An 18599-nucleotide genomic window follows, 5' to 3' on the forward strand; every position below is an offset into this window, starting at 1 on the left:
GGGGGCAGGAGTGTGGGGGTAGCAATGGGGGCGAGGCAGGTGTGGGGGCAGGCAGGAGTGGGGAGGCAGGCAGGCAGGGGGTTCTCAATTGGTGGTGCACCCCCTATTTCTACATCCGAAATCTTCCGATCCTCGGGTCCACCTGCGAGGTCCAGGGCCCTCTTTTCATGAACGGTGAGGGGCACAATTCAGGTGGACCCCCTCCGGTCAGGGCACACTTCTGGTTGGGGGGGGGGAGAAGGGTGGGGAACGGAGATAGGGGCAGGAGTGGGGGAGGGGCAGGAGTGGGGGGCAGGGCAGGAGTGGTGGCAGGGCAGGAGTGGGGAGGCAGGCAGGCGGTTCTCACTTGGTGGTGTGCCCCCGATTTCTGCATCCGCAATCTTCTGATCCTCGGGTCCACCTGCGAAGTCCAGGGCCCTCTCTTCATGAATGGTGAGGGGGCACAAGTCAGGTGGACCCCCTCCGGTCAGGGTACCCTCCCGGTTGGGAGGGGAGAAGGGTGGGGAAGAGAGATAGATCATTGTTAGGCAGTCATATACTTCTAGCCAGTGGCTGGGTGTATGTTGGCATAGGTTCAGAGGCCATCCTGCCATTGCAGCTTGCGTGGGTGGGTGCAGCCCTGTGGGTCTCAGCGAGGGCTGTACCGCCCATCATGGGGAGGGGGGTTGATGCCATTGGCACATTTGGGGGTACTCACCCTGGCTGTCCTGACTAGGTCATTGACCTTCTCGTGGCACTGGCTGTCTGTCCTGGGGGTTATGCCCCCCTTCCCCCCCCCCCCACCTCCCCCCCCCCCTCCCCCACCTCCTCTCCCCCCCCCCCCCCACTCCTCCCCCCCCGGAACGCGATTGGAACGACCCCGTGGCATAGAAGTTTAGGGTGACCGTCACCTTGACGGCCACCGGGAGAGGGTGTCCTCCACCAGTTCCACGCGGTGCCAGGTGTGCCATCAGGTGGCAGATATGGGCGACGGTTTCCAGCCTCATCCGGAGTCACCTCCTGCATGCTCTGTCCATGAGGTCCTGGTAGGACATGCTACGCCGGTACACACGGGGCCTCATTGGGCGCCTCCATCGCCGTGGTAATGCCTCCTCCTTCTCCTCCTCGTCCTGTCGGGCAGCCAGCCGTTCGGCCTGGGCGGCTGCCACCTGGCCCTCTGTGGCATGCTCCTCTGTGGCAGCCTCCGCCGTCTCACTGGCACGCCCCTGCTCCAGCTCTCATCGGGCTACAGGCAGGGCAGCAGCCCCTGCCATGGCGGACAACATCGCTGGATGATGGCCAAAGATAACGGTCTGCAGGGGGTGGGGGTAGGCGACCTGGTGCCATGGGTTGCATGGTCCCCACTGTTGACAGGTGGCACCTGGCCACGCAAACCCATTCCCCCCACCCCCGGCCCGCACCGCTCCACCCCCACCCTCCCCAGACACCTACCCCAACACTCTCCCCAGACACCTACCCCAACACTCTCCACCCCACCCCACCCCCACCCTCCTCAGACCCAACGCCGACACGACCTGGCACCCCCGGCCCTGAGAGGCCTCCACTCCCGCCAAACGCAACCCCTCCGGCCACGGCCCAGCCGTCTCGACATGTGGGGCGGGGGAGGAGGGGGAATGGGAGGTGGGTGACAGGAGTGGGGGAGCAGGAGTGGGGGAGACAGGAGTGGGGGAGACGACAGGAGTGGGGGAGACAGGAGTGGGGGAGGAGACAGGATTGGGGGGGCAGGAGTGGGAGGGGCAGGAGTGGGGGGGCAGGAGTGGGGGAGTAGACAGGAGTGGGGGAGGAGACAGGAGTGGGGTAGGAGACAGGAGTGGGGGAGGATACAGGAGTGGGGGGGGCAGGAGTGGGGGAGCAGGAGTGGGGGGGGGCAGGAGTGGGAGGGGCAGGAATCTCTGGGCCGGAGACTCGCTGCAGGCCCAGTGACCAGCACGTCGGGCCAATTCTGGCGATTCTGCGGGCCGCATGGCGCAATGCCTGTTGGCGCGTTTTTCCCAGGTTGGAGCATTACAGTCCTGGCGTCAGTGCGGCGTGGCGGGATTAGCACGCCCCCCCCCCCCCCCCCCCCCCCCACCCCCGGCGATTCTCCGAGCCAGCGCGGCATCGGAGAATCCCGGCCAATGGATCAGATCAAATCTCCCTCGTACTGCCACATAGTATCGTAGAATTTTACAGCATAGACAAAGTCATTCTGCCCATCATGTCTGCACCAACTCCCAAAAGGGTTAGATCCAATCCCCAGCCAGATCTCTATAGCTGACTAAATTCATCACTTTCAAATATATATCCAGCTCTCTTTTGGAACCCACATCCACCTTCTTGGCAGCACATTCCAAATCCCAACAATTCTGAGTAAAGAACTTGCATGGAATAGGACAATAAAAAATCTAACCAAAGGACTAGGGTCAACAAACACCCCCACCCAAAGTTATGGGTAAGTCCAGCACATCACTACAAAAGACAGGGATGAAGAGTTTTCAACCATTTTCAGCCAGTAGTGCCAAGTGGAAGATCCATTTCAGTCTCCTGAGGTCCCCAACAACCCTGATGCTTGTCTTCAGACAAGTCAATTCACTCCACAGCCATCAATGGTGAATCAATTAGAATTGGGAATGCACAAGAGGCCAGAATTGGAGCAGCACAGATACATCAGAGGGTTGTGTGATTGGAGGAAATTACAGAGATAGAGAGGGGCAAGGTCATGGCAGAAATTGTAAATCATAGAATTTACAGTGCAGAAGGAGGCCATTCGGCCCATCGAGTCTACACCGGCTCTTGGAAAGAGCACCCTACCCAAGCCCACACCCCCACCCTATCCCCATAACCCAGTAACCCCACCCAACACTAAGGGCAATTTTGGACACTGAGGGCAATTTAGCACCGTCAGTCCAGCTAACCTGCACATCTTTGGACTGTGGGAGGAAACCGGAGCACCCGGTGGAAACCCACGCGCACACGGGGAGAACATGCAGACTCTGCACAGACAGTGACCCAAGCCGGGAATCTAACTTGGGACCCTGGAGCTGTGAAGCAATTGTGCTAACCACTATGCTACCGTGCTGCCCCAAATAAGAACGATAATTTTAAAATCAAAATATTTGACCAGGAACCACTATAAGTCAGTGAGTACAGTGCAAATAGGGCATAAGGACTCTGTAAAAAAATCAGAGGGGATTACAGCTTATTATAAATTATAGTTCCAATTTGAAAAATAATTAATTATTTAAAAATTATAAACAAGGTGTAATTGCCGTTCTGACTTTTTCAAACATGCACCTCATTCACTGAAATGTCCGAAAGCTGAAATTGGTTGCAACAATTCCCATATCTTACCCGCTGCTTTGCACTTTCTGAGACTCAGTACCAGAGCCAGGATAACGATGAGGAGAAGAGGCACACTCGCAAAAATAAAAATATTGGTGTGTTGAAAAGTGAGAACACCTGTCAGAAGAACAAGCACAGATTCACATTTAGTTTATGGTTTAAATTATAAGAAACAAATTAAGGTCCTGTAGATAAACCTTCTGCCTGATTTCACATCCAGCTAAACAGACCAGTCAATGAGGGGTTCCATTCCTGATCCAAGTTAAGCAGCTTCACTCAGGAATGTTGGAGCATTACTACTATCCTCAGTACCGGTCAGTTAGAGAACAGGAAATAGAAATCACCAGGATTCTCCTTGTTGGCTGTGTTCCAGTGATTGCTTTTGGAGAGGGTTTTTGTACAGATGACTGGTAAGTTAAGGTTTTGATTCAGCTGTGATACTTCCTGCTGTATCATGGGTGAATGATACTCATTGATAAGGTTATACTTGAATGAGACAATTTGAATTATAACTGCACTCAATGAGGATAGATTTTGATGTTGTGAGATGGAGAAAAATGGATCAAATTAAAAACGGAGGGAGATGTAGGTCTGGATTGTTGCCACAACAGAGATCCTCTCCAAAATGGCGTCAGTGCCTAAAAATCAAAAGTCCTTCCCTGGAATACCCAACTTCCAATTTTCGTAGGTGCATTTTGCTTGTTTGCTGAAGGCAGATGGTCATTTCAATCATCTGCTGCTTCCACTCAAGTTAGATTCTGGTAGCCTGGCAGTGGGAAACCCCATGTGCAGAGTAGAGCTGGTAAGAGCAGGTCTCAACATCATGGATATCCTTCTGTCAATTGTTTTTTGAGTTCCACATTGCCATCTACATCTGATAACCTTTGATTCTCTTGCCTAAAAATAAACTATCTACATCCATCTTAAAAATATTCAGTGACCCCAGTTTCCACCGCCTTGATGAAGCAAAGAGTTTCAAAGTCGCACAATCCTCAGAGAGAAAAAAAACCTCATCTCTGTCCATGGCGAAGACGAGAGTAGAGAGTAATCGAGGCTTTATTAAGCAGCGATGGGTTGCCTCCTACAGCTGCTGCTGAAATGGCTGCAACTCGGTGAGCACACACATTTATACTCTGCCGACTGGGCGGAGCCAGCAAGCAGGGATCTACCCCCGTACCTGTAGTACAGGGGCTTGACCGTATTACTTCTCATATACGTCATATATACAAACTGTGGTGACTACCACATTCACCTCCTGTTAAAAAAGAGTCCAGCTGGGGTGGTGGAAAACTATTTACATGTATGTGAGCATTTTAAAAATGTACAGTTTGGGGAAAAGTTCACAAATTTAGCCGGTCGGGTGCCTTGATCCTCCGCTGTGAGCGCCGCAGTCCCGGTGGTGATGCAGGCACCGACTTGGTCGCTGGTGACTCCGGGAGCGTGTAGTCCTCATCTTCATCCCCGGGTGGAACCAATGGGAGGACGGATCGCCCTGGAGCGGGGGCTGTGGTGAGGTGCGCTGGGGGTTGGATGGGTGGCGCTGGGGCAATTGGGGGGGGGAGGGGGCAGCTGGTGCCAGGTCCCTGAGGGAGACTGTGTCCTGACAGCCGTTGAGGTATGCCACGTAGGCGTACTGCGGATTTGCATGGAGTAGCTGTACCTTCTTGACCAATGGGTCCGACCTGTGGAGCCGCGCATGCTTGCGGAGGAGAATGGGTCCTGGAGCTGCCAGCCACGTTGGGAGCGAAACCCCGGAGGTGGACTTCCTAGGGAAGGCAAGGAGGTGTTCATGGGGGGTTGCATTGGTCGCAGTGCAAAGTAGCGATCGGATGGAGTGGAGGGCGTCGGGGAGGACCTCCTGCCAGCGGGAGACCAGGAGAATTTTAGACCATAGGGCCAGCAGGACTGCCTTCCAGACCGTCCTGTTCTCCCTCTCCACCTGCCCGTTTCCCCGGGGGTTGTAGCTGGTCGTCCTGCTTGAGGCAATGCCCTTGCTGATCAGGAAATTGACGCAGCACATCCTCATAAAGGTGGATCCCCGGTCGCTGTGGACGTAAGTGGGGAAACCGAACAGAGCGAAGATGCTATTGAGGGCTTTGATGACTGTGGCAGATGTCATATCGGGGCATGGAATGGCGAAGGGGAATCTGGAGTATTCGTCAACCACGTTAAGGAAGTACGTGTTTCAGTCGGAGTAGGGGAGGGGCCCTTTGAAATCCATGCTGAGGCGTTCAAAGGGACGGGAGGCCTTCACCAGGTGAGCTCGGTCTGGCCGGTAGAAGCGCGGTTTGCACTCCGCGCAGACCTGGCAGTCTTTGGTGACCGCCCTGACTTCCGCAATGTAGTCGGGTAGGTTGCGGGCCTTTATGAAGTGAAAGAATTGGGTGACCCCTGGGTGACAGAGACCATCGTGTAGGGCCCGGAGTCGATCCACTTGTGCGCTGGCACATGTACCTCGGGATAGGGCATCAGGGGGGCTGGTTGAGCTTACCGGGGCGATACAAAATCTCGTAATTGTAGGTGGAGAGCTCAATCCTCCACCTCAAGATTTTATCATTTTTGATCTTGCCCCGCTGTGTGTTATTGAACATGAAGGCAATCGACCGTTGGTCAGTGAGGAGAGTGAATCTCCTGCCGGCCAGATAATGCCTCCAATGTCGCACAGCTTCAACGATGGCTTGGGTCTCCTTTTCAACGGAGGAGTGCTGAATTTCGGAGGCATGGAGGGTGCGGGAAAAGAATGCCACGGGTCGGCCTGCCTGGTTGAGGGTGGCGGCCAGAGAGACGTCTGATGCATTGCTCTCGACTTGAAAGGGGAGGGTCTCGTCACGGCCTTGGCGATGTCAGCCTTGATACGGTGGAAGGCCTGGTGAGCCTTGGCCGTCAGGGGGAAAACAGTGGAGTGAATGAGTGGGTGGGCCTTGTCCGTATAGTTAGGCACCCACTGGGCATAGTATGAGAAGATCCGCAGGCATCGTTTGAGGGCCTTGGGGCAGTGGGGGAGGGGGAATTCCATGAGGAAGGGCATGCGGTTGGGGTCGGGCCCTAGAACTCCATTTTGCACAACATAGCCAAAGGTGGCTAAGCGGTTGGTGCTGAACACGCACTTCTCCTTGCTATACGTTAGGTTCAGGAGTTTGACGGTGTGGAGAAATTTGAAAAGGTTAGCGTCGTGGTCCTGCTGGTCGTGGCCGCAGATGGTGACGTTATCGAGGTACAGGAAGGTGGCCCGCAGTCTGTTCCGGTCAACCATTCAGTCCATCTCCCGTTGGAAGACCGAGACCCCATTAGTGCCGCCGAAGGGAACCCTAAGAAAGTGGTAAAGGCGGCCGTCTGCTTGGAACGCAGTGTATTGGCGGTCTGCCTTGCGGCTGGGGAGCTGGTGGTAGGCAGATTTCAGGTCCACTGTAGAGAAGACCCGGTACTGTGCAATCTGATTGACCATATCAGGTATGCATGTGAGGGGGTATGCGTCGAGCTGCGTGTACCAATTGATGGTCTGACTGTAATCAATGACCATCCTGTGTTTCTCCCCAGTCTTCACAACTACCACTTGGGCTCTCCAGGGGCTGTTGCTGGCTTCAATGATGCCTTCCCGCAGTAGTCGCTAGACCTCCGACCTGATGAAGGTCCTGTCCTGGGAACTGTACCGTCTGCTCCTGGTGGCGACGGGTTTGAAATCCTGGGTGAGCTTTGCAAACAGGGAAGGTGGGTTGACCTTAAGTGTCATGAGGCCGCATACAGTAAGGGGTGGTAGGGGTCCGCCGAATTTCAGAGTTAGACTTTGGAGGTTGCACTGGAAGTCCGGCGGAATAGCAAGGCAGCACAGAGGTTGGGGAGGACGTAGTGCCGGAAGTTGCTGAACTCTACACCCTGGACGGTGAGGGTGCGGGGCAGTACACACGGATTTCCACGGAGTGGGATCCGGAAGCTAGGGAGATTCATTGGGTAATGAGGTGCACCGCGAGGGAGTAGCGCCTTACCGTATTGAGGTGGATGAAGCTCTCCGTGCTCCCGGAGTCGAGAAGGCAAGGTGTCTTGTGGCCATCGACTTCACCGTCGTTGTCGCGGTTGCGAGGTTGTGTGGCCGGGACTGGTCGAGCGTGATGGAGGCGAGCTGCGGCTGGTATTTGTGGGTCCCGGGCTGGTCGGTGGCGGTTGCGAGCGATGAGCGGCCCGACAAGGTGCCCGACGAGCAAGGGTCCTGAGGCGCCGTCCAAAATTGCGCACGTGGCGGGCGGCGTTAAAGATGGCGGTGCCCACGGGCCGCACGAGGTCTGATGGGGGGGAAGATGGTGCTGCCCACGGGCCGCACGTGTTCTGATACGAGGAAGATGGCGGCGCCCATGGATCGCACGTGGGGGGGTGCAGGAACAATGGGGCTGGTTACAGTGGCGATCGACCAGACCTGGCACACCGCAGCGAAATGTCCTTTCTTCCCGCAGGCTTTGCAGATTGCGCTCCGCGCCGGGCAGCACTGCCGGGGATGCTTTGTCTGCGCGCAGAAATAGCACTTGGGCCCCCCGGGGTTGGTTGGCTTCTGCGCGGCACAGACTTGGGGTTGGCTGGGGGCGGTCGCTGGTGGGGTCCACGATGTCCAGGAGGGGAGCGCCGTGCGGTCGGGGGCATAAACTTGTACATTACGGGAGGCTACTGTTAGTGAGGTCGCGAGTTTCTTGATCGCCACGAGGTCGAGCGTACCCACTTCTAAGAGGCGCTGGCGGATGTACGCCGACCCTATGCCCGTAACGAAAGAGTCCCTGATTAGGAGTTTGGAATGTTCAACGGCCGAAACTGCCTGGCAATCGCAGTTCTTCGCCAGGGCGTGCAGGGGACGCCAGAAATCTTCCAGTGACTCACCGGGGAGTTGTTGCCGTGTGGACAGGAGGTGCCTGGCGTAGAGTTTGTTGATCGGCCAGGTGTAGTTCCCTTTCAGAAGCGCCATGGCCTCAGTGTAGTTGGGCGCGTCCCGGATAAGGGGAAAAATATCGGAGCTCAACCGTGTGCAATCTGGAGTTTCTGTGTTTCTGAAGGTTGTTCTGTCGCTGATTCGATGTAGGCTTCAAAGCAAGCTAGCCAGTGGTCGAAGGCCGACGTGGCGTTGTCTGCTTGAGGTTGCAACTGCAGGAGATCTGGCTGTAAAATCTCTGCTTAATAAATTGATGCACTATCAATTACGACGAGACGAGAGTAGAGAGTAATCGAGGCTTTATTACACAGAGATGTGTCGCCTCCTACAGCTGCTACCGAAATGGCTGCAGCTCGGTAAGCACACACATTTATACCCTGCCTACTGGGCGGAGCCAGCAGACAGGGATCTACCCCCGTACCTGTAGTACAGGTTTTGATGAGGGAACTAAATGTATCATCTCCAAATTTGCAAATTACACAAAGGTGGGTGGGAAGGTGAGCTGTGAGGAGAGATGCTGTAACAGGATTTCGACAGGCTGAGTGAGTGGGCACATGTATGGCAGATGTAATATAATGTGGATAAATGTGAGGTTATCCGCTTTGGTAACAAAAATAGGAAGGCCATTTTTATTTGTGTGGGTGTAAATTGAGAGAGGTGGATACTCAGTGATACCTTGGTGTCCTCATGCACCAGTCGCTGAAAGTAAGCCCGTACCTACAGTAGGCAGGAAAGAAGACAAATGCTATGTAGGCCTTTATAGCGAGAGGATTTGAGTACAGGAATAGAGATGTTTTACTGCAATTGTATATGGCATTGGTGAGGCCACACCTGGAATATTGTCTGCAGTTTTGCTGTCCTTATCTGAGGAAGGACGTTCTTGCTCTGGAGGGAGTGCAGCAAAGATTTACCAGGCTGATCCCTGGAATAATGGGACTATCATATGAGGAGAGACTAAATTGGTTAAGATTATAATCATTGGAGTTTAGAAGAGTGAGATGGAATCTCCTAGAAACTTACAAAATTCTAACAGGATTAGACAAGGTAGATTCAGAAAGAATGTTCCCAATGGTGGGGAAGCCCAGAACTAGGAATCATAGTTTGAGGATCAGGAATAAACATTTTGGGACTGAGGTGAGGAGAGTGGTGAATCTGTGGAATTCGCTACCACAGAAAGTAGTTGAGGCCAAAACATTGTGCAATTTCAAGAAAGAAATAGATATCGCTCTTGGGGCTAAAGGGATCAAGGGTTTTGAGGGGATCGCGGGATCAGGATATAGAACTTGATGATCAGCCATGGTCATAATGAATGACCGAGCAGACTCGAAGGGTCGAATGACCTCCTCCTGCTTCTATTTTATATGTTTCTATGTTTATATACTTCAATCAAGTCATCTCTCACATTTCTGAACTCCAGTGGAAACAAGCCTAGCACCTTTCCTCATTAGACAACCCCCTTATTCCAGGTATCAAGCTAGTGACCTCCTCTGAATTGCCTTAACCGTATTTACAACCTTCCTTAAATAAGGAGACCAAAACTGCACACAGTGGCTGGATTCTGCACCATCCACCATCAGTACCAGGGTCCCCAATGCGGTGGAAAATTGAAAAATCAGGATCGGTACCAGGTGTCGGTGACCGCCGATTCGAACGCAATGTCCGATCCCCTGCTGGCGACGGGATCGAGGTTCATGTCCATGCACCAGTGGGAGGATTTAAATGAATTCAAATTTAATTTTAATTTTAATAACCCATTTGCATACATTTAGCGGGTCTGGCACTCTATTCTGCAGTCCTCCATGACTCGCTTGAGTGATTGAAATGTACTTAGTATTTAGAAGGCACTTACCTCTCTTTGATGTGGTTAATGTTTGTAAACATTGGGGTTTCAGCACTGGAGTCACTCATCCACAAAAGAGATGAACAAATCAAGGCTGCAGTTTTTTGTGGAAGTCGTAAATCACAGCCTACTACTAGAAATGAATGAATGGCTTGCAGCTACCGGATCTGAGGAGTTTAAAGAGGTCACAGCTGTTCTTTTTCCAGGAATGGACACTTGGTGCTTCTAGGTAAGTGTTGCAACTATAATTTCTGTCACTGCCCTTGTCTGGACTGCTCTCTAGCTTGCAGACAAGGGTTTCTTTTCTGTGAGGTAAATGGGCCGGGGGATCCAATAGTTAGGGGGTCTTGGTGGGGGTGTTCCTGTAATTAGGGAGTCCCTTTGGGGACCTATCTAGCTGGTAGCCTTTATGGGGGGGGGTTCCTTTATTTAGGGGGTCCCTGGAAAGGTGGACAGCTCATGTATTGTTTGGGGAGGGGGAGGGCGGTCACCCTTGAGTGGATTTTGAGGCAACTTCCTTAAAGAATTACCCCATTGGCCCACCATGAAGTTCACCATATCGGGTTCACATTTGGTGATACCTGTAGTAATCCTCACCCATGTGATTCCCAGCCAAGAGGACCAGAGAATCACAGAGGGCTGAAGAATAGGGTGCTGGGCCTGCTAAGTGGATGCAAATATGATTAATTTAAATCCCTCCATCGCCATGCAGGCACAAACCCCAATCCCGCCACCAGCAGGGCCGTTGGAGCATTGGAAACCAGATGCCGATTCCGATTTCCAGACACCCGATTCTCCGTCCCATCGGGAAATGCACCTTGGGTGTGCCAGGAAGGAGAATTCAACCCGTGGTCTGACCAATGCCCAGCATAACTGAAGCATTAACGTCGGACTTGATATCGAGTCCTTGATATCAATTGTAAAATGTTGAGGCCTCAGCACGGTCCCATCACACCCTGCCAATTCGAAAAATACCCATTTATGCATACTCTGTTCTCTGCCAGCCAGCCAATCTTCTGTCTCAGCTCATATGTTATTCCCCAAACAATGAGTTTTATTTTCTACAATAACCTTTGATGTGGCATCTTATCAAATGCCTTCTGGAAATCTAAGTATAGTATATCTACAGGTTCCACGTTATCCACAGCACACATCACTCCTCTGGGTCACTTCAGTTAATTTTTCCAGTCTTAAATCAGAACAGTATCTGAATAATGGAAACTTAATACAGAAACATTGGACGCAAGTTCTGTGCCCCTGTTTTGACTGGAATCTGTATTTCCTACATGATTTTCAAATAGTTGGCCCTGATGTTAGTTAACCAGGATTAATGATGTGTGACTGAATGTTGTAGTCCTGTACCCTCAGACTCCCAACTCTATTACTGCCTACAATTCAGAGGCAAACTTATTTCAAAACAGGAAACCTAAAACCAAAGCTTCCAGGAGTTTGCTTTGTTGATTCATTCTTGGGATGTGGGCATCGCTGGCTGGGCCAGCATTTGTTGCCCATCCCTAATTGCCCTTGAACTGAGTGGCTCGCTAAGCCATTTCAGAGGGGGGCAGTTAAGAGTCACCCACATCGCTGTGTGGGCCTGGACTCACATGTCAGCCAGATTGGGTAAGGATGGGAGATCTCCTTCCCTGAAGGACATTCGTGAACCAGATGGTTTTTTGCGACAATCCGTAATGGTTTCATGGTCATCACTACCAGATTGTTATTGAATTCAAATTTCACCATCTGGATTCGAACCCAGGACCCCAGAGTATTACCCTGTGTTTCTGGATTATTAGTCTGGTGACAATACCACAACACCACTCCTTAAAAGTAACTTGTAAAAAGAGCAATTTTGGAAATTGAACACAAGTTATTTCTGCTCCCTTCCTGAATTGACATTGCATATATCTGGAACGTTGGGACAGGATTTTGTATGATGGGTTTTCCTACCCAGTCGCCAAACCTTAAATCAGCCAATGGCAAAACATTCACCCCCATCTGGTGAGGGCATCCCGGCTCTGAATGTTGCCGGCCAGTCTGAAGGGTCGGCAGATCTTTGATTCCAGCAGCACCACTGCGAAACATGACTCCAGCTGGGACTGCACCCACTCCTGTAGAAGAGCCAGGAGATAGCTAAATTGGAAGGTTCTGACTGACAGTTTTGTAGAAGGATCACAGATTCAAAACGTTAACTCTGTTTGTCTTTACACAGATGCTGCAAGACCTGCTGTGTTTATCCAGCATTTCCTGCTTTTATTTCAGATTTCCAGCATCTGCGATATTTTGCTTTTCTTACAAAGATTACAATCTGAAACACTTACTGTTCACCTTCAGATAATGTGGAATGAAAATCTTGGGGGTGCGTTGATGAAACAAAACACATGTCCAGTTTCTGCTTCCTCTCTCAGCTTTCTGAATGATCAGTCTCAATGATTTTTCTTCCCCATTCTGTCCATTCAATGTCTTCTCCACAACAGTTTTCTCATCACTGCTCATCCAAACAAGTCTCATTGATTCAGTGACATCAGAGACAGAGCAGGTCAGGGTAACGGTGTCTCCCTCACTCGCTGCATCAGATGGTTCAGCTGTGACTGTGTAAACAAGAAAATCATTTAGATTTTAAACAATGACTTGATCATTGAAAACAACAGCAACATTCTGTCTCCTACCTTTAACTGTGATCAGTGTGATTGTCACCATTTTATATGTTCCCAGAGAACATGTGTAAACTCCAGCATCTTCAAACAGAACAGGGACAATCCTCACTCTGAAGTCCTTGCCATTAAAATTTGTCTCTGTGGGGACCAGTCGATCCCCAAAGGCAGTCCTGTTTACATTGATGGGCTGAGATTTGTAAGTAGAAGCGATTTCTTTCTCTTTATTCTGAAAATAACGTGACGACCACGTCCATTTAGTTTTATTATATTCAGAAATAACTCCACAAGTCAGGTCGAGTTCACTGTGATTTGTGCTTGACCGATAAAGTGTGTATTTAATATTGTGTAAATCTGTAACAGAGACAAGAGATGTTAGATTTTTATAGCTGCTGAGATACAGATCTTCAGAATTTCCACAGTGACAAACATCCCTTTTGCCATTATTCACTGGGAGGATAGCATTGAGACAGGGAAATTGTTTGGGAGCTGGATACACTGGCTATTCACCCAGATTGACCATTGTTTAAACACTGGGATGTGGAACAAAGTCCATCAATCCCAAACATGGACCCCATCAAATGTGATCAAATAAAGACATAGACAGATCTGTCAAGTGTTGTGAAATCAGACTCGATTGATACAGAAATCTGTGAGTGTAAACTTGAGCAAGGCTCAAATGTTTAGCATTTTGAAGAGCAGTTAGCTCTTGGTCAAGTAAAATAGTTGAGCTTCATGTTAGAGTAGAGTAGCATGTTCATATTACATTAGGTTCATACACAAACATACAAATTAGAAGTAGGAGTAGGCCATTCAGCTCCTCTACTTTGCTCTGCCATTTAATGGCTAATCTGACTGTGGCATCAATCCACTTCCGGGTCACCCCGATAACCTTGACTCCCTTGCTGGACAAGGATCTGTATCTGTGCCTTAGCCTCCACTGCTTTCTGGGGACAAGAATTCCAAAGAAAACATTTCTTCTCATCTCCATCTTAAATGGGAGATCCCGTATTTTCAAACTGTGTCACTTTAGTCGTCATGGAGGAGTCTGGAAAGGAGAGTTAACAAAATGGTTTATTTTCAAGAAGAATATTTTTATAATTAACAGTCCCAGTCGGGGCTACTCTAAAACCCAACTCCCACCTGGGCCTGGTTTTATGATCCTGAATTCACCAGCCTGCAGATGAGACTGCACCCTTCCATGGGGGAGCTCACTACATAAGGCTCACAGGGTGATTAATCGGGGCAACCCCGTGGTTCTCGTGGAGGTTATAACATGCCCCCAACCAAAGTCCGTATGTGCCTCTGAAGACGGGAGATCAGGAGGATGTCTGCTCCTCTTTGTCCGTGGCTGCACTTCTAGTGGCTGCGGTGCTGGGTCGGGAGTGTTTAGCACGGCAGGGAATGTCAAAGCACAAAGAACAATACAGCCCTTCAGCCCTCCAAACCTGTACCGGTCATGATACCACTCTTGGCCAAAACCCTCAGCATTTCCTCTTGCCGTACCCCTCTATACCCATCCTATCCATGTGTTTGTCAAGATGCCTTTTGAACGCCGTTAATGTATCTGCTTCCACCACCCCCCCTGGCAACTCGTTCCAGGCACTCACCACCCTCTGCATAAAAAACCTGCCTCTCACATCTCCGCTAAACTTTGCCCCGCGGACCTTAAACCCATGCCCCCTGGCGACTGACACCTCCACCCTGGGAAAGAGTGCCTGCCCATCCACTCTATCCATGTCTTGTAATCTTGTAGACGTCTATCAGGTCACCCCTCAACCTCTGTTGTTCCACTGAAAACAGTCCGAGTCTGTTCAGCCGCTTCACATAGGTAACACCCTCCAGACCAGGCAACATCCTGGTAAACCTGCTCTGCACCCTCGCCAAAGCCTCCACATCCTTCTGGTAGTGTGGCGACCAGAATTGTGCGTAATATTCCAAGTGCAGCCTTACTAAGGTTCTATACAACTGTAGCATGACTTGCCAGTTTTTATACTCGGTGCCCCGTCTAAATAAGGCATGCATTCCGTATGCTTTCTTGACAATCTTGTCCACTTGTGTTGCCACTTTCAAAGATCTCTCTGACTTTCTATATTCCTAAGCGTTTTGCCATTTGCGGTATATTTCCACCCCATGTTAGACCTACCAAAATGCATTGCCTCACATTTGTCTGGATTAAACTCCATTTCTCTGCCGAAGTCTCCAACCTATCTATGTCCTGCTGCATCCTCTGACAATCCTCAACACTATCTGACACTCCACAAACCTTGGTGCCATCCATGAACTTACTAATCAGACCAGCTACATTTTTCTCCAAATTATTTATATATTCTACAAGCAACAGAGACCCGAGCGCAGATCCCTGTGGAACACTACTAGTCACAACATTCCACTCGGAAAAACACTCTTCTAACGCTAGCCTTTGACTTCTGTGACCGAGCCAGTTCTGTATCCATTTGCCACCACTCCTCTGATCCTGTGTGACTTCACCTTTTCCGCCAGTCTGCCATGAGGCATCTTGTCAAAGGCTTTACTGAAGTCCATGTAAACAACATTCAACACCCTCCCCTCATCAATCATCTTTGTCACCTCCTCAAAAAACTCGACCAAGTTAGTGAGGCACGAACTCCTCGTCACAAAACCATGCTGTCTATCGCTAATGTCTCCATTTGTTTCCAAATGGGTATAAATCCAGTCCTTGAGAATTCTCTCCAAGAATTTACCTACTACCGACGTGAGGCTCACCGGCCTATAGTTTCCAAGATTAATCTCTGCTACCTTTCTAAAACAGCGGTACCACATTAGTTATTCTCCACTCCTCTGGGATCTCACCTGTAGCCAATGAGGATACAAAGATGTCAATCAAGGCCCCAGCAATTTCCTCCCTTGCTTCCCTCAGAATTCTGGGCTCAGGAGACTTATCTACTTTAATATCTTTTAAAAGACCCAATACCTCCTCCTTTTTGATGTCAACGTGACCCAAACTGTCCACACACCCTACCCAAGAAACATCTTCCACAAAATCCTTTTCTTTGGTGAACACTGATGCAAAGTACCCATTTAGTACCTTGCGCATTTCCTCTGGCTCAACGCATAAGTGTTCCAATCCTTTCCCTGGCCACCCTCTTGCATTTTACGTATGAATAAAAAGCTTTGGGATTCACCGTAATCCTATTTGCCAAGGACATTTCATGACCCCTCCAAGCCCTCCTAATTTCCCACTGAAGTACCTTCCTACTTTCTCTATAATCCTCAAGGGTTTTGACTGTCCCCACCCTTCTAGGTCATACAAAAGTCTCCTTTTTCTTTTTGACGAGGTCCACAATATCCCTTGTTATCCAAGGCTCCCTAAACTTCCCATACTTATCCTTTATTCTCTCAGGAGCATGATTTTCCTGACTCCTAATCAACTGCCACTTGAAAGACTCCCACATGTCCGATGTTGATTTACCCTCCAATAGCCACACCCAATCCAAATTCTTCAATTCCTGTCTAATGTTATCGAAATTTGCCTTTCCCCAGTTTAGCACCTTAATGCGACGGTTGCCCTCATCCCTATCCAAAAGTACCCGAAAACATACGGAACTGTGGTCACTACTCCCGAAATATTCCCCGACTGAAACCTCAACCACGTGTCCAGTCTCATTCCCCAATACCAGGTCCAGTACAGCCCCTTCCCTAGTTGGCCTATCTACATATTGCATCAAGAAGCTGATGCGACCATCATTTCACGCGAAACAGAGTGTAGATGTAAACTGTGGCTTTAATTGTCTAGAACAGTGCCTGCCTGCGACTGCTCTGCGAAGCCCACAAAGGCACCAACATGATACATCACAGGTAATGTGGTCCATAGGTGGAGCCCTCATCTGGTACAGTTACATACATGGTGAATGGTTACTGCAATACATTCATCACATTCACTCCCTGTTAAAAAAATGAAGTCCGGCGGAGGTGAAGGGTTCACAACTTCAGCCTGTCCGGCGCCCGGATCGTGCGCTGTGATCGCCGGAGCTCTGGTATCGCAGCTGGCCCAGGTGTCGAACTCATCCGTGCGGGCGTGGGTAGTGAGGTTGCCGGTGCGTGTACAGACGCGGACTCCGGGAGCGTGTCTTCCGGAGCTTCGTTCCTGTGGGTCGGTGAAGGGGGAATGGGGGGCGGGGGGGGGTATGGGTGCCATGTAGGGGCGGGGGCGCTGGTCAGTGTAGGCTGGGTGGGGTAAGTTGGGGTGGCGGTGGTAGTGGAACCTGCGGGCACTAGGTCCCGGAGGGGAACCATATCCTGCCAGCCGTCGGGGTGTTCTATGTGTGCGTACTGGGGCTTGGTGTGTAGGAGCTGGACCCTCTCGACCAGGGGGTCGGACTTATGGCTCCTGACGTGTTTATGGAGTAGGATGGGCCCCGGTGTCTTCAGCCAAGACGGAAGCGAGGCCCCGGAGGTGGATTTCCTGGGGGAAACAAACAGGCGGTCATGAGGGCTCTCGTTTGTGGCCGTGCAAAGGAGGGCCCTAATAGAGTGGAGTGCATCGGGGAGGACCTCCTGCCAGTGGGAGACTGGGAGATTCCTAGGCTGTAGGGCCAGGAGGACGGTCATCTAGACCGTTGCGTTCTCCCTCTCCACCTGCCCGTTTCCCCGGGGGTTATAACTGGTAGTCCTGCTCGAGGCGATGCCCTTACCGAGCAGGTACTGCTGCAGTTCGTCGCTCATGAACGACGAGCCCCGGTCACCGTGAACATACGTGGGGAAACCAAACAGGGTGAAGACACTATGTAGGGCTTTAATGACGGTGGCGGCGGTCATGTCGGGGCAGGGGATTGCAAAGGGGAAGTGGGAGAATTCGTCAATGACGTTGAGGAAATATGTGTTGCGGTTGGTGGAGGGATAGGGGCCCTTTGAAATTGATACTGAGGCGCTCCAAGGGGCAGGATGCCTTAACCAGGTGGGCCTTATTCGGTCGATAGAAGTGCGGCTTGCACTCCGCGCAGATCGGGCAGTCCCTGATCATGGCTCTGACCTCCTCAGTGGAGTAGGGCAGGTTGCGGGCCTTGATGTAGTGGAGAAGCCGGGTGACCCCCGGGTGCCAGAGGTCATCGTGGATAGCCCGGAGTTGGTCATCTTGCACGCTAGCGCATGTGCCACGGGACAGGGCATCTGGGGGCTCGTTGAGCTTCCCAGGACGTTATACTGTATCGTAATTATAGGTGGAGAGTTCGATCCTCCACCTCAAGATCTTATCATTCTTGATTTTGCCCCACTGCGTATTATCGAACATGAAGGCTACCGATCGTTGGTCGCTGACGAGGGTAAACCTCCTACCAGCGAGGTAGTGCCTCCAGTGCCGCACGGCTTCCACGATGGCTTGGGCTTCTTTTTCGACCGAGGCGTGTTGAATTTCAGAGGCGGTGAGGGGTGTGAAAAAAATGCTACTGGCCTGCCTGCCTGATTGAGGGTAGCGTCGAGGGCGAACTCTGACGCGTCGCTCTCCACCTGGAAGGGGACGGACTCGTCCATCGCGCGCATTGCGGCTTTGGCGATGTCCGCCTTGATGCAGCTGAAGGCCTGGCTGGGCCTCGGCCGCCAGTGGGAAGGTGGTGGCCTTGATTAGTGGGCGGGGTTTGTCCGCATAGTTGGGGACCCACTGGGCAATATAGGAAAAGAACCCGAGGCACCTTTTCAGGGCCTTGGGGCAGTGGGGAAGGGGGAGCTGCAGGAGGAGGCGCATGCAGTCGGGGTCGGGTCCTAGAACGTCGCTTTCCACGACGTAGCCGAGGATGATTAGTCTGGTTGTGCGGAAAACGCATTTCTCCTTGTTGTAAGTGAGGTTAAGGGTTTGGGCGGTCTGGAGAAACCTCTGGAGTTTGGCGTTGTGGTCCTGCTGATC

The 18599-nt window shown here is 51.2% G+C and overlaps 1 protein-coding gene across 1 annotated transcript in view; it reads right to left on the reverse strand.

Moving 5' to 3' along the window:
• The window catches only part of LOC140427114 (uncharacterized), a 687008-nt gene that overhangs the window by 20441 nt on the left and 647968 nt on the right, over nt 1–18599 (reverse strand). Inside the window, exons 17-19 of the mRNA XM_072512644.1 lie at nt 12737–13075; nt 12389–12658; nt 3331–3438 (exon numbers count right to left, since the gene is read on the reverse strand). Of these exons, the coding sequence (XP_072368745.1) occupies nt 3331–3438; nt 12389–12658; nt 12737–13075 (717 nt within the window). The remainder of the gene's footprint in view (nt 1–3330; nt 3439–12388; nt 12659–12736; nt 13076–18599) is intronic.

Source organism: Scyliorhinus torazame, chromosome 7 (assembly GCF_047496885.1).
Source record: "Scyliorhinus torazame isolate Kashiwa2021f chromosome 7, sScyTor2.1, whole genome shotgun sequence".
Classification (NCBI taxonomy): Eukaryota; Metazoa; Chordata; class Chondrichthyes; order Carcharhiniformes; family Scyliorhinidae; genus Scyliorhinus; species Scyliorhinus torazame.